Source organism: Hypomesus transpacificus, chromosome 26, assembly GCF_021917145.1.
Source record: "Hypomesus transpacificus isolate Combined female chromosome 26, fHypTra1, whole genome shotgun sequence".
Lineage (NCBI taxonomy): Eukaryota > Metazoa > Chordata > Actinopteri > Osmeriformes > Osmeridae > Hypomesus > Hypomesus transpacificus.
In genome coordinates, this window is record NC_061085.1 from 8,602,550 (window position 1) to 8,624,897 (window position 22,348).

Sequence of the window (22,348 nt, forward strand, 5' to 3'; positions counted from 1 at the left end):
CCGCTAGGGCTGAAACCATGAAGAATAGTTGAAATTTCACCACAGAATGGGATGTCTCCAGGGGGTTTACCCAGGGGTCAAAGATGAGTGGGGAGTGGTGTTGAACAATATCGGTTCAGTGAGGTCAGATACTCGAGCTCAGCCACTCTGACGACAGCTAACCCTGGCTGGCTGTCCTAAACCTTGGTGACCGGTCACTCTGTCCACTTAATTAAAAGGCTTTATCTCAGGATGGAACAAACAACAGCCATTAAAGGGGACACGACTTTGATGTGCTGGGGCATAGAAAAAGAAGATTAATTTGTTTTGAACATAGAGGTTCTGAACCAGCCCCCGTCAACAAGAGCCAAGAGAACACACTTGGACGTTTTCCCGGGACTTTCAATCTGTACTGGACTCAAACGTGTTGTTCTAAACATCCTCTCTCAGTGATTTCAATAGCTTGTGTGACATGGCAATTCTCCATTGCTTGTTAGCGAAGGTACGCCCTGCATTCCATGTTAATGATGACAACAAAATAGTGAGTTTCCCAAACCGTCCTGGTTTTGGGGTTATTCCCACAGATTTTCTTTCTGAGAAGATAACTAGATGAATGTTGGGCTGAAGTGAAGGTATGTTGACACAGTGAGTGCTTTTACTCACTGAGTTTATGTAGAGCACGACAGGGCTGTGGTGGATTGGGTACATGGTGGTCTGGCAGCCAATCAGGGGCGTCTCCAGGATGTAGTGGGTGGAGTTAACGGTGGCTTTACAAGCCGGGTCTTGAAGAGTGAGGTTGGCGTTGCCAAAACCATTGGCCTGAGAAAAGAGTTAATGAAAAGAAAAAAATAAGGAATTTTGAATTGAAACAAAAGTACACTCATAATCTTTGAAAGATGTGGTCATAGAGGGTGATGAATATCATTATCTTGTCTTTTTATAACATTTATGTTTCTATGTGATGTGAGGTTGCAGGAAGAAACCACAAGATGATCCAACATCCTTAATAATCCATGATTACAGTTTGTGGATTTTTCCATACTGTCATGTGGTTTATTGTGTTCAAGTGCCCAGAGGTGGGCACCAGAAAACAGAAAACAGACTCAGTTTACTGCCAGCTAACGTCAGTAGAGAGGTCTGCCATTTCACAGCCCAACACAACGAAAACTCAACCGACGAGATGTTCTTTATCAAAAGACCACCAAGGGTATTGAGACATTTTTGTTGCGGCGACCAATCACAGCAGCCCATCCTCCCTTCACCTGTAGGCTCTCCTTGGCGATGCTGACCACCATCCTGCTCTCCTCACACTGCACGGCCAGGCCCACGCTCACGACTCCCTGCTGTTCCTCAGGCTCCTCACCCAGCCAGGGCCGATCGTCCAGGGAGGGGTGCCGCAGGAAAGGCAGGCCCTCGTCCAGGGAGGGAGGGAAGGGGAAGGGTAGGCTGGAACGTGGGCCGGCAGACCTGGGTCCTGGGTGGAGGTTTGCATCCCGAAGGATGGAGAGCTCCGGGGGGAACAAGCCCTCGGAAAGGTCCCCCACATCTGGAAGTCACACGGGCCACCGTTAAAACCCCTCGACGGGGAATGGCGGTTTTACAGGCTTAGAAATTGCACGGAGCACAGATAGTAAAACTAGCCCGCAATTTCACGCCTTCGCCCTTTATGTGGACGGGTGAAAATGCGACGGCGATGGGGTGTAATTCCAGTCATCCAAATTCAGCGAACGTCGTTTATTTACAGAGGAACATATCATGTGATTGCAGAACTGGTGGAACAAATCAACGCTTACAATACAGGGAGTAGAGCTGTCTCACGTCACTTACCAGCCTCTCTAAGCCGGAGGTTGAAGTGGTTTGCCACAGGTGTGCTGGTGTAGGAGGTGACAGGACCATAGCCATGATCCTCTGCCCATCTAATGAGAGCTTGGGCCCCAGATGGAAGGTGGGTCTTGGGCGTTTTGGACACATCCATCAGTCGGTCTGTGTTGTGGCTCCAGCCCACTGTGTCTGGAGACTGAGACAAAAACAAAAAGCCGTTTTTTTTTCTTCCAGCATGCTGATCCAATGTTAGACTGTCTTAGGAGTTTGTGAAAGTAGAGCAGAAATAGGTTGCCGAGCTCTACTTTGTGTGATGGTTTACAGTATGTGATCCAGTTGGCACACACGGGAAACAATGCGGGCATCTTTTCTTTGAAAGTCTGCATCGATTAGCAGAAATCTCTACCTACTGTAGTTCCACTTCCGTCATCTCATGAAATGAGACAGTAAAATGCACCGTGCTGCTTCAAAGTGTGCCGTGACCACAACCCACAAAGAAAGTGTTGAAATCAGTTTGTGAGAGAGTAAAACACAGTTCTCAGGGAAACAGTCCGAAACAGAGTGAGGACTGCGTTGTGCGGACATGGCCTGATCAACGCTAGGACACAAAATAGGTGCCGTTTCCCCCATAATTCCTCACTCGTCCAGCCCCTTGTCATCCTAGTACAGAGAGAGAGCTCTAATCCCTTCCCACAGTGGCCCTCAAGCAGTTCTAAGGCCTATCCACCTACGGTAGCTGAACTTTGATCTTTCAAAAGCTTTCGTATCGCACACATAGCTGACGTTCTCCTGAGGTTCTCCGACACACTGGCTGGTTTCCAAACATAGCTTTTCTAGATACACTCACGCATGCAGAATGTGTTATACAGCATCTGTTAAATGAGTATGAATGAACACGTGTGGGTGTATACATGTGAAACACACTGTAATGAATACCAACAGCACACTTAACCATCTATTAAGAGTGAGTGTGAACTAAACATACAGTTCTCAAATGAGAATAGAAACCCCCAAGAGCACACGTTCGGTACAGTGCTGCGTACGGCTGACAACCAGGATGCCATTTGAAGGACGAAAGAAACAACCTTCGGAGCTGCTGCGCTGAGCTCTTTCACAGGCCTCCACTCACACACTCCGCCATGTGTTTTCAGTCACCTCCCCCCCCCCCCCCCCCCCCCCCCCCACACACACACTGCCGTTAGCGTAGCTAGCGTAGCTAGCGTAGCTTCCCGGAGCACTGCTGACCTGATTGATTCAGTGCAGAGCAGTGACGGGGGCAGCTGTACAAACAGGCTGGGCCCTGGCCGCCCGCACGCCCGCCTGGGTAGAAGTGCAGCGTCATGCCTGGCACCCTTCCCTGACTGGAGGATCAGCCTTTCAGAGTGTGGGAACTCCAGGGGACCAGCTCAACTCCTCAGAGGTCAACACGGAACTGACGCCTGGGGTAGGGAGGTACTGTGAGAATATGCACACCCAGGGATGTGTTGGGCTAATGGGTTTGGATCAAAGGTAGCTTCGGTGTCTATATGGTTACAGGGAAAACATTATTGATGTCCACTTAAGGGGTTTGACGGGCCTGTTTCAGAGTGGCAACCGCCTCTCATCCGTTCCTATGAAGATGAGTAGCCTGTAGGAGGTTTGAACAAACACGTTGTCCAACGTCGCGAAGACTGAACTTAACATTCCATCTTCAGCACAAATACGGTCATTGGACTGTTTCCAATTTACCATCAACGTAAAACCAAACGATTTCCCTCCGAGTGTGTCTTGTATTCTGGCAGTTTGTGTTTGCCTTTCAAACACTTAAAGCTGTAATAAAACGGTTGTTCGTATGACGTTGTCAGTCTGACCAAAAATGTAACACTTTTCCAGTTCTAGATATGCGCAGGCCAGACTAACGCTCGGCAGGGAGAGCCTGGGGCCAACAATGCTCATGATTTATGATGTGAAGCATGGCAAACAGGCCAGGGTATTCTCATAATAAAAACCAATGGGTATTCTGTAAGTTTATAAGCTTCTCATTCCGACATCTACCCAACTCGCTCCCCAATGAATACCGCTGGAGTGGTTAAGATTAATTTTCACAGTTCATCTTTGAAATTCCCTCCCTCCCCATCATCCGTCCCCAAACAAACACCAGGTGGCACTTCAACAGGCCTCCGATTTTGAGAAACGTATCGCTCAGCGCAACATAGAGGCCATCTGTGTGTCATATGTTGTGACATGACATTTACATTTAGTCATTTAGCAGACGCTCTTATCCAGAGCAACTTACAGTAAGTACAGGGACATTCCCCCGAGGCAAGTAGGGTGAAGTACCTTGCCCAAGGACACAGTCCTTTGGCACGGATGGGAATCGAACTGGCAACCTTCTGATTACTAGCCCGAATCCCTAACCGCTCAGCCACCTGACTCCCATGACGGCTGCGTGTCGTCCGTCGCCAGTCGCCATCATCGCCATGGACACGCGTGAGCCCACAATAACCCCTGCCATCTCCTTACTAGGAAATACGAGCATTTATTCCGAAAGAAATGTATCGGAGAGGGTGTCTTTGCCACGTTAGAAAACTTACCACCACGTCCAGCTTGCCTATGACGTTGTGGGCCTTGATGACCCAGTTGACGGACCTGTCACACTTGAGCAGGAGGACGATGTGGCGAAGCAGCGGCAGGTCCAGCTCCAGGGGACGCAGGTCCACGGTCACGTCCACCTGGAAGGCACTGGGGGAGAGAGAGAGAGAGAGAGAGAGAGAGAGAGAGAGAGAGAGAGAGAGAGAGAGAGAGAGAGAGAGAGAGAGAGAGAGAGAGAGAGAGAGAAGGAGGGAGGGAGGGAGAGAGAGAGGGGTTAGCCAAGAGGGCCATAAAAATTTGAGAAAGTCCAATACACACAGAATTAACATGCCTCCTCTGTCTGGCCAACTGATTAAAAAACTGGACATGATCCCAGAAAGAGGAGGACATGTGCATTGCAGACCACATAGCAGTATGGGGAAACACATCATGGCTGCCACATTCCCGTATTTTTGGGCTCTGTTGCATATACAGAGTTACGGCTCCGGAGGGAGGATGAGGCCATTACCTGGCATCCTGAGAACAGTGACTCAAGTCGGAAATACAGCAACTGAACGCCATGCGGTCAACATGACCCCTCCCCTGCCCCCCCCAGTATCTCTCTCGGTATCCAAAACAAACTCCAATGAGGCCAGCAATGAGCTTCTTGACCTCTAACAAATGTCTATCCTCTTACATTTAGTCATTTAGCACACGCTCTTATCCAGAGCGACTTACAGTAAGTACAGGGACATTCCCCCCCAAGGCAAGTAGGGTGAAGTGCCTTGCCCAAGGACACAACGTCATTTGGTTTGGGGAATCGATCCGGCAACCTTCTGATTACTAGCCCGACTCCCTCACCGTTCAGCCATCTGACTCACTCTTCTTGGGTAAGAGTTTTGGTCGGATTAGGTTCCGGCTCCTCACCTGCTGGAGTTTGGAGCTTGGAGCTCGATGATGTGGACCTCCTTGTCTGGGTGGGGCCCAGAGAGGACACAGCCCCTGGATGGCTGGGGCTCCATATAGACAGCCAGGTAGTTCACAGACAGGAAGTTCTTGTCAATCTTGCAGGTGTCAGGAAACACAGGATCTGAAAGAGGATTGAATCGCTTAATTCGTTTAATTCGAATTAATGCTGTCGGTTACAACTATTCATTTAAGAATTCCCTTTCAGCTCACTCTCTGTTCACTTGGAAACCCCAAGATCACATATTTAGACACTTTTATAAAAGCATTCATAAACATATTCAAAAAGTGCTTTCCCACTGAGTAAACTGTTGTAAAATTGTACCATCTTTTTCATTTCAATATTCACCAACTGCCAACACAATCTGATGTCTTGTACGGAACATGAAACGTTTAGCCCGCCTCTTCTTAGTTGGAGAAAACAGAAGACAGATGCTTCCTTATTTGGTCTCGGACAGAGCGGTTCTGAGAACATAAACTAAACGGTTGGTACCTTCTACTGTACCTAGGACCCCCTCACGGCCCTTTGGAGAGCTGAGGAGAGGGTCTGTTGACAAGCCTGGTAGGACACCAAGCGGAAGTCTGTCGAGCCTCATGAAAAAGCCCAAGACAGAACAGCGACTGGAAAGCTCGACTTCTCTCCCCGAGGTAAACATGGCACGTTGGTGCTCCTCCAAACCGCAGGCAATAATGACAGAGGCCGAACACATCCAGGCTAAGCAACCTCTCTGTTCTCCCCAGCGACGGACAACACGAGGCCCACATACCTGGCAGTAAAACATCCATTACGCCTCTCCGCGCATTCTGCGGTTTCTTTCCTCGCAGTGAAAGACGCTCATTAAAAAAAAAAGAAAGAGAGGTGTTCCCTCTGATGGTTGACATATTACGAGGTAGGACGTGGTGTCTGTATGGTTTATAAAAGACCAAGAGGGAGTGAAGCACAACGCGAGCTTGATTTAAACACGTGTTTGGAACAGTCATCAGCACCCCAGAGGAATGCCCAGTGCTTCTTCCTTCGGATCAAACGGCAACTCTCTCTCCCTGCTGGAGAGCTTAGAGAGGCTTCTGTGTCTGTTTCAGCTCACCCCTGACAGTTAGTTTCCACCCACAGTTATCACAGCGCAAAGCACATTTGCTAAACTCATTAATGCCTTCGAAAGTTTACTACAAACTCTGCTCATGAATGGCCTTCGAAAGCGAGGAGGAATTGTCTTACCAACGTAGAAGCAGTCCGAAAGTAGAGAGAGAACAGAAGAAATATATTTCAATGTATGAATTTCACGTTTATTGTGTGGTATTTTAAATCTCATTCCTCTTTTTACACAGCGCACTGCAGTGCGTGTTTTCTGACGATATGCCTGGCGATAGGCCCACACATGCGCTAACAATCAAAGGAGCACTTGCACAAATTTTAAAGGCATTCCCAAGAGTCACCTCTTCCAATTCCACTAGATTTTGCCGCATGGCCAAGGAAAAAAAGAAAACTGTCCGATTTGAAGTACAAATAAATAAATAAATAAATAATATTAGCGATTGAAAGGAGTCCTCGTTTTTTTTTGGAAGAAACCGAAAGCTAGCCAGAGGAACCAGCTGGAACCTGTGCTTCTCTGGGACCGCCTTATTTCTTCTGGGCCCAGAAGTTGTCAATGGGCTCCATTTAGAATGAATCAGCACAGGTAGAGCAGTGATAGGGTTTACAGAGGGCAGTAGGTTTTTGAAGGCAGAAAAATATACAGTGTGCAGAAGGTGTGAAATAGAAAACAACACAGATTAAAAAAAATGGTGGGGTTGAACAGACATGCAGGTATAGCACAATACTCCTCTGGCAGATTCTACATTGGAATTTCCATTGGGAAGGTTTGGATTTTAAAGACATTTAGAATGTATTAAAAATGCTGAAGTGGTCTGGAGGCGTTGGCCGAACATTGTGCTCAGATGCTTCAGATTAAATTGGGGAACTACTTTGTGACCTGCAGCAACAACACCTCAAATCCTCTCTCTCAGAGAATCCTCACCTTCTCCCACTTTGATACAGACTTCCTGGGCAATCTTCAGCTCGGAGAAGGAGGTCACCGCTCGGTACTTCTTCCGGGCCCAACTAAGAAGGTGCTCATTGCCATGAGAAAGGTTCTCCTTTTGGACCACACAGTTGAGGGAAAAGTTTCCTGGCAGGAAGTGGACGGCCGAGCCTTGGGATACCTGGAAGGAGAGAGAGAGAGAGAGAGAGAGAGAGAGAGAGAGAGAGAGAGAGAGAGAGAGTTTGACACAGTATATCAGTAGAGACAGGGGAAGAATATAAATTATCCTTCTATCTCCTGTCCATTGCTACAGGAGGTGAGAAGGCTTGGGGCAGGAATTCCACATATCTCTACCAAATGACTGTTAAAAGTTACTGTCGGAACTTCTGTTGTGGCAGGGATGTGATAGAACAACTGAATGCTGTATTTATTGATAAATACAATCCCCTAGACCACTATATAAAGAATCACAGTTCTTGGGACAAATACTGTGATTCTTATTACAGTGATTATCACGTTTTATGGCATTTTCAGTTTCCATTTAAAACAACATTAATCTCTCTTATTCTTATATTAATGACAAAAACTGGTGCAGATGGTAGCGGTAAGTTGACTTAAATAGTAAAACCTGGGATGATTTACAGTTAAGTGGCAGTTTTTTTTTCTTTTTGACTCATGAAGTGAGTTTTCAAGACTTCTGCCTACAATGACTTCTTTGTTGATAAAGATGTGCACATAAAACTCAACGTTGTATTGATTTGCTCGTCCACTTTTTTGCGGAGAAAGACATTTGAGACCGTAAAACTCAGTCTGCAGGCAAGCCCCCTAAAAAATAAAAAAAAATAGACCTTTCCAAAAATGAAACCTATCTAAACGCTGCCAAAACTCATCTTTCACACTCGGCTCCAATCGTTTTTCTCGGGGCCTCTCTAAATGTGGTCTCCGTATTTTCACACATGGTCTTCTTACACAATGAGGTGTCTGGTTTCTACTGTTTATATAATGTGTTATCGTGCGTCATCACAAGTGTGCAGGGTTTTCTCAAAATGGCTGCAGAAGGAGCAGACAGGGGGATGTCTTACAATAAAACAGACACACACACACACACACACACAAACACACTACAAGGGGCAAACTAGCCCACTGATAATTCAGTCAGTTGTGAGTTTTTCCAGTCTCCAGCAATTTGATCAGCTGGTCCCATGTCCCAGGACATTCTGTCCAGTCATACAGTAAGACAAGAACTTTACTATGTAACCACCATTACGAGGCCCCCCCATAATTAAAGAATGTTTTGGTTTGCATGGTCTTCAGGATCTGCATGGGTCGCACTGTTGAAATGACGGGAGTCAATGAGTATGTGTAGATGATAAGTAAGCTCTCCTATCAAATGTATCAACTCCTGTTTTTTAATTAAAAGATCATGAAGAATTTTCAAGGTGCAGGAGAAGAGTTTGTAGCGGTAACCAATCAGGACTTACAGTACCAGACCACAAACCCAGCTGTGATACACACAGTGTCAGGGAAGAAAAAGAAGAAATAAAATAAAATAAATATATATATATATGAAGTGCTGATTTGCCTTTTGGCAAGCTGACTCGGCGTAGCTGGGTGTAGGAAGAGGAGACCACCCTTTTTGGCTCCTAATGGAACTGGAACCGTATGCTTCATTTCAGAGAGATAAACATTCGCATGTGCAGAAAAACGTAGCGTACGATTCAGTGAGTCCCAGCACCAGTCTAGACAGCCTACCTCATTATATTTCCATGCTTGTTTTTCTTATTCCCCAGGTATCCTATCTGTATGCACTGGAGGGCCAGCTGTGGTGTGCTGGCAGGCCCAATTAAAACATTAAATCAAAACACTTAGCTGAGGGAGTCTCTGGACCATCTCACCGTAGTGCATGCGGATTCAGACGAACTGTAGGTGTGTTTGAGTGAAGAAAGGGAGTCATATCTCTCCTATTGGGGGGATTGGCAGTTTGATACGCAGCGGATTAATCCCGTCTGCGCCGTGCGTAACATCTGCCTGACCGTTGGACGATCCTCTTATTGTTCCTGGCGTTGTCACCCGCAGTCGTAAATACAACCGGCGAGAGACGGACACTATCGAAGAATTCAGGTTGACGCGCATTTTTATTTTTAGCTGTAGTATTTACTACGGTGAGGAAGCGAAGTCAAGGTCAGAGGAAAGATGTTGTTATGCGCTTGGCCGTGCAGGGCACACGCGACAGAGCTGCGGTCCCCTGAGCAGGAGAGGAAAGGGGGGTGCTGGAGTTCCTTCTCGAAACGTTGCCAACTTCTGCAGAGTTTATCAATTTAATTGCGGGAATACGACTGTAATTAGTCTCAAAGAATTAGAGGGGGAAAGCCTTGAGAACCCAAATGAGCTCCAGGCTTTCCAGAGCGTTTGGAAACCTCAGGAATTTGAAACGGGAATTTGAAAGCAAGAAACCCACTCGAAGGTTTTGCATGCCTACAATACCTCCGTCTCTAGGCAAGACTCATCCCTGTAGCTCTTGCTAAACAGAGAGAAAACACTGGAAATTGTTCACAGACAATGATTAAGTGATGTCTAAAGTAATTCATGTGAAGCAGGCTAGGAAACATTACTGTTCAAAAATCCTTTATGGGATTGTCACTGTCATGATTATCCTTGCGTTGCTATTTCTATCTAAACCCATTTTAAACCCTCTTAAGGCCACAAGAGGGTACTCGGAGGTTAAGGTACAGAGGGTCTTAACCTTAAACATATAAATTAGTGGTGTTTATCTGCTTTCTGGTAACCCGACGCTGCAGACAGAGATTAGCCCTGGACTTGCTTCACCAAATGAGCTAATGCCCCGAGTTTAGCTAACGCCAGCGGACCAGGCCTCAGTCTGGGCACGAGGCTGCAGAGGCGTAAGGAGAAGGAAAATCGCCAAGCAAAGTAAGCACTATAAGGAACATAAAAATCTGCTCTAATTAGGATTACATTAGCCAGGCCACAGTCATGGAGACGGTGTTTAAGGGTAATCAAACTAAATGAGGAGAGGCATGAACCAGAAAAGAAAAAAAGCAAGACCAGTTTGGCAATTAAAACTGGTAATAACTTTAAGCCGAACGTAAAGAAAGAAATAGGATCTCACCTTGACAAACGATTAGCCGTATTCGCTCAATATATAAATATTCTTAATGCAAGATCAACCCTCAACCCTCAAGAGAGAGAGAGAGATAGGGGAGAGAAAGAAAGAGAGAGAGAAAGTGAGAGAGAGTAAGTGAGAGAGAGAAACAATAACATTTGCTGCCCAGTACTCTGCACATGTCTTTTTAAAGGCATATTTCATTGTGGTTTTGTGGCATTTCTGCCTATGAGTGTCTCCACATCACTGCCACATGTGCAACCCAGGCCAAGATGTTGTACCAAAGGATTTCTATCACTTCTGATTGGCTGCAAAACTCCATTCTAAACACCCAAGCTCACAAAGTAACCAAAGCTTGGAAAAAAGAAGACTGCTCTGTTTGGTAATGACAAGGTGTTCCACACAGTGAGGTGTGAGAGAGGGTGCAGAGAGATAGTGTAGAAGCATTTCACCGTTCTCTGGAGATATGAATATGAGGAGTATTTTTGTAGGGGGGGGATTTGATCCGTCATCTCTCTGTGAGCTAATCAAGCGTCTGGCAGCGGATGTGTGTTCCTGCGAGCTGGCAGCGGTGCGATGTGTGGAAAACAACACCATCTGTCTCAGCGCCATCCTCCACCTCCGTCTCCTTCCAAAAACCAATACTGGGCTGGCCATGGTTTCAATTAACAATCAAAGATGGAGGGAACGAGGGAGAGAGAGAGACAGAGAGAGAGAGAGGGGGAGAAAGAGAGAGAGATGGAAGGAGGGGTGGAAGGAGGGGAAAAGAAACTCAATCCAAATCCAAAGCAATAAAAGAAAGAAAAGAGAGAAAAAGAAGGACTTGGCAGATCGAAAGAGCAACAAATTCAGAGAGCGAAACTTAACGATGTAACACCATCAAAAGACTTTTCCAAGACTTTTCTAGATCAAGCTATTCAAGGCTGGCACGAGAACCCAACAAAACATGTTCTCCATAAAAGTCCAAATAGGATTCTCCTGGGACATAATCCCCTCCTGAATAGTAATTGTCCCCATAGCGAGATTTGACTAGATATTTGTGTCCATCTTTCATTTCACGTTAGACTAATGTTTTTTCATGGCCCGCATTGATTGACAGGGACTGCAGCATGCACATGTTTTACAACAAAATATCTGGATTCACGGATTTTCATCGTAAGAAAAGTCCAGAGGGGCCAACAGCAATAGTGTTCCCCAGCTCTGAAGCAGTTCCAGGCAGCACATCTGTGTCTGCAGACCCGGGAGAACTGAGACCAGGAAACAAGGCCTGGCAGGACTGATTCAGGGCCCAATTTGCCCCAGGAAACAGCTCCAGAGAGAGAGAGAGTCCAGGCTGGTTGGCCTGGATCTGAGGCGTTAAGACTTACAAAACCAACACTATTGACTTTGTTACTATATATATATCAGCGTCACAACCTCCTTTTAGCTCTCTGGATGAGGAATGAGTGCAGATGGGCAGGACTCAGCACAGACTCGCCCCCCCCCCCCCCCCCTCACCTCTGTACAACACCAGGAGTCACGCTGTGTGAAGACCACAGGTCATTCTCTGTTTGACTCTGATGAATGCAGTTGGTCTCAGCAGGGGGGGGGGGAGAGGACAGAAAGAGGCGGCGCTGACGGCGTAAGAAGGGGAGGAGGGGGGTCTCGGCGTCAGTCTTCCAGCTGGTCCATCTTTCTGGGCTTTGTTTGGGCTTTGCGGCCGCACGTTAACGAGGTTCCCCCCCTGAGGCGCCGCTGCAGAGCGTCCGGTGCCGGCTGTGCCGCCGGTCAAGCCGGCACGGTGGAGAGGCGCTCACTCTACACCCTGCTGGAGGGCCCTGTGCTATCAATCAAACACCAAATACTTACCTATACTAAATCGGCACAACACAGAGACACACAGAGACACCACGGTTAGCAGACTACACTAAATCTCGCTACCGGGGGGGGAACGTACATATATGTAACTAGAGTCCAGTGAATAGCCTCATATGGTTGTCTCTGAAGATGAAACATCCATTTAAATGCTTTTTTAATCCATTGTTATTTTTATTTGGCCTGGCATTCAAGTATCCTAAATAGTCAGCCTGTCAGCGGGGGGCATCCAGGCCTTCAGCTTTACTCTGGGAAAGCAGAATATGGTCTCCCATGTCCAACAACATTACAGCTGGGTTTGTATCGTACTGTCGCCCTTAGCGCTGTTGTCAGCTGGGTAATGTCTGCCACCAGTGACAAGGGGAGGCATTTACAAAGGTGTTGACCTGCTAATGGATCCTTAGAGACACCCTAAGTAATCGCTCCACAGAATTACAGCTCTAAAAACATAAGCAGTCTAGATGCACATTTGTCTAAAGGAAATTGATACTTTTTTTCCTCCCATTTGCCATCATAACATTTCCGCTTAGCACAGGAAATAACCACATTTAAAGCAACGGTTGGTATGTGGCTTCTATCGAGATGGGTATCCACAGGGTCATGTGAAACCTAAGTAGTTAACACAGAGGTAGACTGAGGTTGGGGCTCCAGCCGTGGCTGTAATTGGTCCTCACAGCTCATGCACTGGGAAGAAGAAATGCATGGCCACAGTAATCCCTCTCAATACAAAGGTGCTGATAGAGATACAGTAGGTCTTCTTGTCGAGAAAGATCCGGTTTCAGCTAAGCCACTGAGTCAAATGGTTGAGAGTGTGGATTTTTTGCAGACCTTTGTGAACGGTCGAAATCAATGGTGCCTCGATAAGAGTCGTGGGAAACGTGTGTTGCATGAATGTTCATCTGCATTCGGCATCTTATAGCCTGAAACTTTCATGGCAGGATGTTTTGCATGCGAGGGCTAAGCGAAAAAACACATCGCCACATATGGAAATGATAGAAGCATCCTTCGCTACATTCTTTGCGGAATGCCGCGGCATTAACGCACATTTGAAAATGATTACCGGAGGGAAGCCTCAGCAGCATAGCTGTACGAAGCCCTGATGGCAAAGTCAAAATAAATACAAATAAGAATCCTGGCTTCCACAGCAGCATGTTTCAGTTAAGCCATAGCTGCCTCTGGGTCTACGATGCCCGCAATTTTCTCATGTGATACAGCGTCCCAGGCCTGGAGAACTGGGGCCAGTCCATTTTCATTTTCTCATTTAGTCTCCAAGACAAACCCTGGTTTCTTTACTAAATATGGCTGGGTTGTCCAGGAGGGTGTGGGGGGTGGCTTCCTCTACCACCCTCACCCCACCCAACCTGTGTCCTTCCTCTTCCTCTGCCCCTCTGGTTGGCTCTTAGAGATGCGGGGGACGGGATACATCCAGGAAGATTTGTACGTCCGCCCGGTCATTGACATGATCGTTTGGGAGAAAGACGGAGGCAGTGAGGGCAGTAACCCTGTAGCACTGTTTAACCGACGCTCTGAAAAACAATAACGTCGTTAGGGAGTCCAGTGCCAACATAGCTGATCTCAGTGCCCACTTTATCTTCTTGTATAAATATGCCTCATCCCAAACTGTGTCGGAGGGGTTCCGCCTTGCAGCGCTCTACGCGACACCCGCTTGGCACAGCCGGGTCCGATACACAAACACATCTACAAAAACAGACCGTTACACATCCCTTCGTTTTTTTTTTTCGTCACGCCTCCAAACCTCTCCCTTAACGACCTGCGGGCTCGACCGCTCCGGTGTCTACGAGCTGGTGTTTTCCCCCCGCCATCAGCGTTTTCTTTGTCGCCGTCCATGAGAGCTCGACTGTTAGAGAGTGCGGGATGTGTGTTGTGCGAGGAAGCAGCAGCAGCCAAGTCAAACCACCACCGCTGCACCCCTAACTACTGCCATGGAAATAAACGTCTCGCCACAATGGGACGTGGGAGTGTGTGTGGTTGTTGTGGAACACGGCAAGGCAGACCAGCCTTCATCTGGAGGAGGAGGAGGAGGAGGAGGAGGAGGAGGAGGAGGAAGAGGAGGAGGAGGAGGAGGAGGAGGAGGAGGAGGAGGAGGAGGAGGAGGAGGAGGAAGAGGAGGAGGAGGAGGAGGAGGAGGAAGAGGAGGAGGAAGAAAGCTTGTTTGGGGACACGGATGGATTTCCTTCGCAAGACGTTAGCCTTTTTTTCTTTTTTTTACCTCACCGAGAAAAACCAGTCGCCTGACCTGTGATAAAGTTGCTCTGAAACAAACAAACAAACAGGGTTCAGGGGGCGAAGGATCGACAGGCAGAGCGGCACTCACGTGGAAGGTGTGTTTGACTCCCAGGGCGAGCTTCTCTGTCTTGACGTCCCAGACGACGGGTTGAGGGGAGCTCAGCACGAAGGCGAGGGGCTTCTGGTGGACCAGCAGAGACTGGATGGGCTTCAGATGCAGCTCCACCTGTGGGAGGGAGAGCAGAACATTAAGCAGGGCGTCACAGTAGGCCTGGCGTCACAGCCGTCTGCACCGCCTAGGGCATGGGCCGGGCCGGTACGAGGAGAACAGTTGGGGTTGGAGGAGAGCGGAGTCGAGGGGGCCAGGTTAACAGAGCTCAGGGGGGCCCCACCGAACACATTAACAAGTCAACACAGGGTCAGCAATAGAGGATAAAAACACTCATGTTCCAGTTAGCTTTCTTTGCGCTAACGTCTTAGCCGCTACGCGGGCCTTTCAATGTTATCAAACCACGGCAGGGAAACACTCTCGACTGTTCCTGCGTAATTACAGAGCTATCAAGTCGGAGACCTTCGTTCCTTATCAGACTCTCGGTTGTTTACGCGCTCTCTTTGGGCGATAATCTCGCAGAGACGACAGGCTGTGTTTTTCCTCCCCTTGGAAGGCAGTGACACGGCTCGGTGGTCTCAGCAGTTTCTGAACTTTCACACACTGGGGTCTTTGTTAGCGCAGAGACAAGTAACGAGAGAGTCTCTGTTAGTCTCCCCACAGCGTGCAGTCACGTCTTGTGTGCTCACACTGTCATTAAAAGGGATTTTAACCGTCTGTTAGTGACAGTTGGGGAGCGAACCTCCCCCCCCACCCCCTTTTGGGAGCTCTGTTGTTGCACATCAGGCTCCAGTACTGGCTCTGGCTGGGCCCTGTGGACCACATCTTGCTGGCTGATTTAGGGCCTGGAAATGCACTGAACCCGAACCCCCTGCTGAAGAAGTATCTGGAGTTAGCCCCCCCACATCCCCAACGAACTTGACAAATAGGCGCAACTTCATCACAGTTCTGACTTTATGTGCTTCTCTATCCGACTGTCGGCCTCGGTCAGATAACAGGGTTCCATAACCTGGGGCAAAATACAGGTCAGGCCTCCAGCGAGAATACATTCTCACATAATTACATTCTCAGGTGAAATAAAAACAATTGATGGAGACTGATAGTACCAAGAGCCAGTGGTCGAAAAAAAAAAACATTTGCGAAGACGTTCCGTATCTCTGTCTCGTATTTCATCCTTGTCCTAATCCTATTCCCTCGCTAATCATATTAGGCTTGTGCTGTGTGTGAGGAGTAAAAGCTTGTAAATTACTAACTCAGACCACAGGGTTTATGTCGGTGTCATATTAGCTACTTTATTTAACTCGATTAGTCATGGCAGCTTCAAAAAGAGTCAGGATAGAAACGGCTCTTACTATTAAGTTAACTCAAACATCTCAACTACATATAATTCAACTACATAGAGCCAAGAACAGTTCAGAAAACTGAATCGAACCGGCAACCTTTTGATTGGTAGCCCGATACCCTAACCGCTCAGCCATCTGACCCCCACTTACACCAGTTACCACCACAGGGACTCAACAGAACTCAACTCGTTCAACACCAACTACTACAACGAGAAACACTGAGACTGGAAAAAGAAAAACCTTTCTCCCTCCTGCTGCTTGTGTCTCTTTCCTGAGGGGTTCAGGACCTGTCACTGGGACGAGATATGAACAGCATCCTCTCTCACACTCCCTGCCTCACCCTGTCAGGCCCCTTACACGCTATCTCTCTTCCAGTCCGTCTCCGGGACAGCTAGGCTCTCTGCCTCGACACAGACGCTTGCTATCCAGGGGAGAGTGACATGTTTATCCAAGGCGAGTGACACCGACTTGGCATTCAAAAAGCGATCTCTCTTCGACACGCTGTGAGGCGGAGGGGGAAGAGAGACGGACACAGGCAGAGAGAAAGCAGCACTCCCCTGATCAGTCTCCTTTAGATCTGCGGCCTGGAGAAACGAAGGAACGCAAATGAGGACGAATGTTTATCCATAAAAGTGCTGCAATAATCATAATAGAAAGCCCTCATAGTGAGACAACTGGAAGAAATTACCCAACGTTTATCTGGGTTAGGGAGCTGGCTGACACTCAGAGTCACTTTAGTCTCTTATCATTTTTAACTCATTCCTTCATGTTTGTCCTCATGGAAAGTGTTGGATGAGGCTGTAATCTACTTAAGCCTCCCTCCACCGTCCAGACGATGGAAAAAGACTTTGCATCTCTCCCCTGAGAGTCCCGGCAACAAAAACACAATCATACCTGGTAATATTCACTTGGCTGAGCTAAGGGGGGCTGGCGAGAGAGAAAGTTAGTGAGTGGGAGGGAGGGAGGGAGGGAGGGAGGGAGGGAGAAAGAGAGAGAGAGAGAGAGAGAGAGAGAGAGAGAGAGAGAGAGAGAGAGAGGGGAGAGTTGTAAAATCTACGGAATTTTTGCACCAGACAGAAACAATTCCCGAAACACATGAGTCACCTGAACGCAAAGTCATAAACAGCATTGCAACAAAAACAAAAAAAGTTTAGATCAACTTAGCAGACAAATTCAAGCAATTAGCAGACTAGTGAGTAATATTTAGTGTGAAATAAGACAGCCCAATATCACATTTCACTAGCCCAAGGAGAGGTCAGTGATGAATCTAGATAACAGTTCAGTCCACTTCCTATGAAATTGGAGCGGGAATTCACACGTAGCAATAATCCTGTTAGCTCCAACAGAAGACTAGACTCTCTCCATCTCTCTGTCCGTTTCCCCAGTGTAACAAACACATGCCCAACAGCAGCTGGAGAGTGTCCCTGCCCCCAGACCACAGATTCCAGCATGAGGGCTGGGGCATCGCCATGGCAGCCAGTCTTCCTGGTCACGCCAACCTCCCTTCCCCCTCCCCTCAATCCCCGGTAACATGATTACGACCGTGTCACAGTTGCCCTGGGCATGGTGGGGCCAGGACTGGAGGCCCCAGGGACCAAGTCTGTTGGCAGGGATCAGGTAGCTCGGGGATGCTCCGGGGGCAGCCGCTTTCAGGGGGCCCACGCGGAGAGGGGGTCTGCAGGGGCACGGGAGCCCCCAGTCTGATTGATGATCGGGAGGTCGGAACAGGGATTTGGGGGTTCCAGTTTACGTTACAGGCGCGGGACACATTTGCCAGTGGCCCCGGGGAGAGAGAGGCGCAGAGGGGCTTGTCTGGAACGATCACGTTACGGGGAAATCCAAACCGGAGCGAGGGGACGGCAGCTGCTGCCAGCCTACTGAGACACGTCCGAAGGCGGACCGTGATTGGCCACAACAGACGTAAACAAGGAGTCCAATAAAATAATTTATTTTCTTTCTTTTTTTATTCCCAATATTGGTGTTTTTCCCAATTTTAAGACCTTTAAGACCAACTAAAACGTTATTTGACCAGCCTACCTGGTCAAGCAAGGATAGATGTGTCCCCGGGCTGACGTTTTGCATTGACACGCTGTCATTTTTCAAAAGTGATTCAAGTGGGTCTGTGTTGAGCATCTGAATTCAATTACATGACCTTTTCGAGGCTGAGTAAATTATACCTCAAGACTCAAGATTCATAAATACATCAGCAGTGTAAAGTGATCCTTCCATAACTGCACAGCCCCTGGTAAAGAATGGTACCCAGCAGTATATAACACAGCTGTCCGATTTCTCACTCGCCAGTCATCCCTGGCTCCACAGCCTTCAGTAGCCCTACAGGAAAAGGGCGTTTCCTTTATTGACGGAGCTAATTATGCGACTGACAGTCCTTAGTGACTCGAGAAAACCCCAAACATCCTTCAATTAGCCACAGAGTAAGACTAATCTACCAAAACACATTCCCTCCCAGCAAATAATAACGGCAATCAAGTAAAGCTGGAAGGAAGACAATTCAGGGCACGCAAGTGAAATAGATTGGCGGCAGCTGCAAAACAATGGAAGCTAGCTTTTTTTTTTTTTCACGTGCCTTTACTGTAACTGGGCTGGCGTCTAATACTGTATATGTTCGGTAAGCCGTTGGAAGAGGTCCCTGGTTCTAGCCTTGTTCTAGGCTTGGATAAACATGTCCGGGCATGCCTAGCACTACAACACAATCACTCATCCACCGTAGGCAGCAGAGATGTAAGTCAAGACAGCTCGCCCTGCCCAGGACCCATCCCATGCCTCTGAACACCATGATCTACCTTCATCAAGATATGTGTGTGTGTGGAGGGGGGGGGGGGGAGTGTGGGTTGGTGTGTGTATACGAGTGTTTGGTGTATGTGTGCGTGGAAGAGGGTTTTGTGGCAGGGGTGTGTGTGTGTGTGAGTGGGTGTGTGTACAAGTGCTTGGCGTGTGTGCCCATGTGCGTGTGTGTGTGTTAGAGATCTTGGTTGTTTCTGGATCACTGCAGTGGAAGAGAGGAGGACTGCATGAGTAGATGGTGGAGGAGATAGGGGAGGCAAGGGGGCAGGGGGCTGGAGGAGAGGACTGGAGGCCGAGGACAGAGAAGACCCGGACCAGGCAGACGGAAAAACCTGTTGACTGCTTTTATCATTCCCGCTCGCTGATCTGAGAGTGATGAGGTCTCTACCTGGAGCCACTCCACACCTCTCTGATGCTAATCAGTCTGCCTCCAGCCCCGGACCAGACAGAAAGAACCAGTCAGATGAAGGACTTCAGGACAGATAGGGTTTCATGGGTAGATAATAATCTGGGCCTGATAAAGATGTATGGCAGGGGACATGGAGGTAAACAATCTGGAAGGGGCGGACAGACTGCAGCCAAGCAGACCCAGATCTCAGGCTGATAGGGTTAAGTGGACATGGTTCTCGCAACATCACAGTTCTATCACAATATGCGTTCGTGTCATAGGGAGTCAGATGGCTGAGCGGTTAGGGAATCGGGCTAGTAATCAGAAGGTCGCTGGTTCAATACCCGGCTGTGCCAAATGACGTTGTGTCCTTGGGAAAGGCACTTCACCCTACTTGCCTTGGGGGGGAATGTCCCTGTACTTACTGTAAGTAGCTCTGGATAAGAGCGTCTGCTAAATGACTAAATGTAAATGTGTCAGGTTGGCTGACATGAGAAGCGTGAATGTTTGGCCTTACATGGCATCACATGCTGACAGAGCGTCTAATATAATAAATGAATCACCTTTGACACGGCGCGAGTCAGCACATTCTGTACAGTGTGTGGATGTGAATAGGCCTTGAGCTGGCTGAAGCAGCCTTTTGTTCAAGTGTGTGGGTGTGTGTGTGTGCGCGCGCGCAAGTCTCACACTGTAACTGTGTGTGTGTGTCTCCCACTCGAGTTGTCGCCTAGGGGCTGAGCTCTCAGCAGCTGTGTGTGTCTGGTCAGTTGTACAGTCACTCACTCACACAAGAAGAGCTATCTAAGAATTCCACCTGATAAAACAATCTTCTGCCATGGCCCAAGCTGATTCATGGCCAAGAGCCGTCTTTTGATGTTTGCCTTTCGGTAAATTGATTAGACAAAGACGGTCCGTGTAAGAGATTAGCGGGCTCTTTTGTTTATTTTCGGCCCTATCGCCCAATCACACAACCAGACAAGGGCAAGGAGCTCATGCCCCTGTTTGTCTCCACGGTTACCAGAGAACGGCGTTTGTTTTTGCGCCACGGATGGGAGTGACGAGCGGAACGGAAGCTCGGCCACTCCGACTCCCATGATGCTTTGCGTCAACAAGGGTTTTGATTTGTAGTTTGTTAAGAGGAGTGACAAAAGGACACTTTGACCTGGGACACTGAGACAAGAAGAACACATGGGGAAATATTTCAACGTAACACCAAAACCATAAGGCTGACGTTACATGTGAGATCACTGTTTTGACAGAACTTAAAAGAAATCATACTAACACTTTTCAGTAAAAAATAACTGCAAAGCAGGTAAATTACCTCAAGTCATACAGATTAAAAATGGGATGAAATACGATCACCCAGGCCAGTCTGTTAAAACAGTTGACTGACTTCCTCCTCCACTCCCTCTCTCCACCTCTCAGACTGGTTCACTTGCTCACTACGGGCTTGAAAACATATTACCATCCCAAGTGGCAAATCTAATCTTAAGCAAATGCGCCACAAAGTAATCATGTGCTTATCTGAGAGCAGCATAGCCCTCCCTAACTCATCCAGCCTGGTACTTACAGTCCTTATCAGGGATCTGCACGGGCAGAATGGCTGCTTTGTTCTGTTCTGCATCTCCAGTCTCCCGGTTGGTCTTTAGCTTAGACGCATCCCCTCTACACAGAGGCTCTCAGAGCGACCCTGACCGCGGCCATGACGACCAGTGAGGTCACGGCGGTTCCAGTTCTGTCCGTCCGTTTGTGCTAGTGACAAACACCATCGCTCTGAGCTAAAAACCCAGGTCGGATTCAGGGTGAAACCCAGGTAACAGTCAGTCCTTTGTCAAGGCTGGTGTTGATTGAAGAACCAGGCTAGGATGGAGGAACTGTGCTTGAACCCCTGGTTGGTTGCTCTCCACACATCCCTGTGTGTGTGTGGACGACGGACGCACGGTCTGATATCGTGGCTCTGTGTCGACACAGCTCAGGGGGGCAGTGTCTGTTCTTCACAAGCGGCCTCTGAAGAAGGGCCCTCGGGGGCCGCGTCACTCCCTCTGAAGAGGGGCCCTCGTGGGCCTCGTCCCTCCCTCTGAAGAGGGGCCCTCGGGGACCCCGTTCATCCCTGGTGGAGCTCCCTTCTGTCTCTAAAAGCTCAAAAGGAGGGGGGGAGGTACGCCCGGGACGAGCTCGCCAGCTTTTCATCAAGAAGTCATAAAGGAGAACGATACATACAGCATGTCTCAAGTGTGTTCATCAGTCACTCTCTGTCGGCAAGATATGCCAAACGACAGGACATTTTTTCCCCCAAGCCATGGTTCGATACCAGGATAATAAAATAAACATTTGTGGAAAAGAAAAAAATATATATAATAATTGGTGTTCTGTTATAAACAAGATAACTTGTTGGTGTTTACACAGTAACAAATATTAACGTGAGCCACTAAGGTGTTGGGTTTCATTTAATGACTCTATTTATCCATGGGGACTGGACAGGAGCCAGGGTGTAGATGGCCTAGCGAGTGCAGCTGTGCATTTCTCTCTGTTATTGAAAGGATAAGAGCCTAAACGCCCTCTGGTTCATGCCCATGCGGAATGAGTCCATTGGACGCAGGCAGGAAACGATTCATTTCTCTCACTTATTACATGAAAATGTGGAGGGGACTGCGAGAGTGTCTGAGGTTCACATACACGGATGTGGTAAGAATGTGCAGCTGCTGTCTGTGTATGCGTGCGTGTGTGTGCGTGTGCGAATGTGTGTGTGTCGTGTCAACATTTTCTGCGCCGTAAAAGTCCCCTTTCCCTGTCCTCGTTCCCCTTCCTCTACCGTAGCCTGCGCAGTAAGCACATATTTTCAACGTTGGATAAATGCATGTAGCGGTGAGCAGACCGCCGGTTGGAAGTCAGGTTTGGAGTCTGAGCCCTAACCGAGACTACGCCGAGAACAGAGGCTGTGGCCGAGGGACCAGAGCCCAAACAGCATGCTCCCCCAAGCCCCCATCCCTGAGGCCCGGGTCGGAGCACAGCTCAGCCAGAGCAAGCCAGGCCACAGGCCTCTCTTGTGCTGCAGGCCGCTCTCTAAACATCCAAACATACAGTGTGTTCCACGAGCCAGACACCGCTTCCTCCCCCCCCCCCCCCCCATCAGGAGAGGCAGAGAAGAGG

The 22,348-nt window shown here is 48.3% G+C and overlaps 1 protein-coding gene across 3 annotated transcripts in view; it reads right to left on the reverse strand.

Moving 5' to 3' along the window:
• tgfbr3 (transforming growth factor, beta receptor III) overlaps nt 1-22,348 on the reverse strand; it is a 48,820-nt gene that overhangs the window by 14,503 nt on the left and 11,969 nt on the right. For all 3 annotated transcript variants that reach the window (XM_047049891.1, XM_047049890.1, XM_047049892.1), the window contains exons 4-10: nt 14,645-14,782; nt 7,332-7,515; nt 5,278-5,440; nt 4,374-4,521; nt 1,807-1,996; nt 1,242-1,525; nt 643-798 (exon numbers count right to left, since the gene is read on the reverse strand). In XM_047049891.1, coding sequence (XP_046905847.1) covers nt 643-798; nt 1,242-1,525; nt 1,807-1,996; nt 4,374-4,521; nt 5,278-5,440; nt 7,332-7,515; nt 14,645-14,782 — 1,263 coding nt within the window. The remainder of the gene's footprint in view (nt 1-642; nt 799-1,241; nt 1,526-1,806; nt 1,997-4,373; nt 4,522-5,277; nt 5,441-7,331; nt 7,516-14,644; nt 14,783-22,348) is intronic.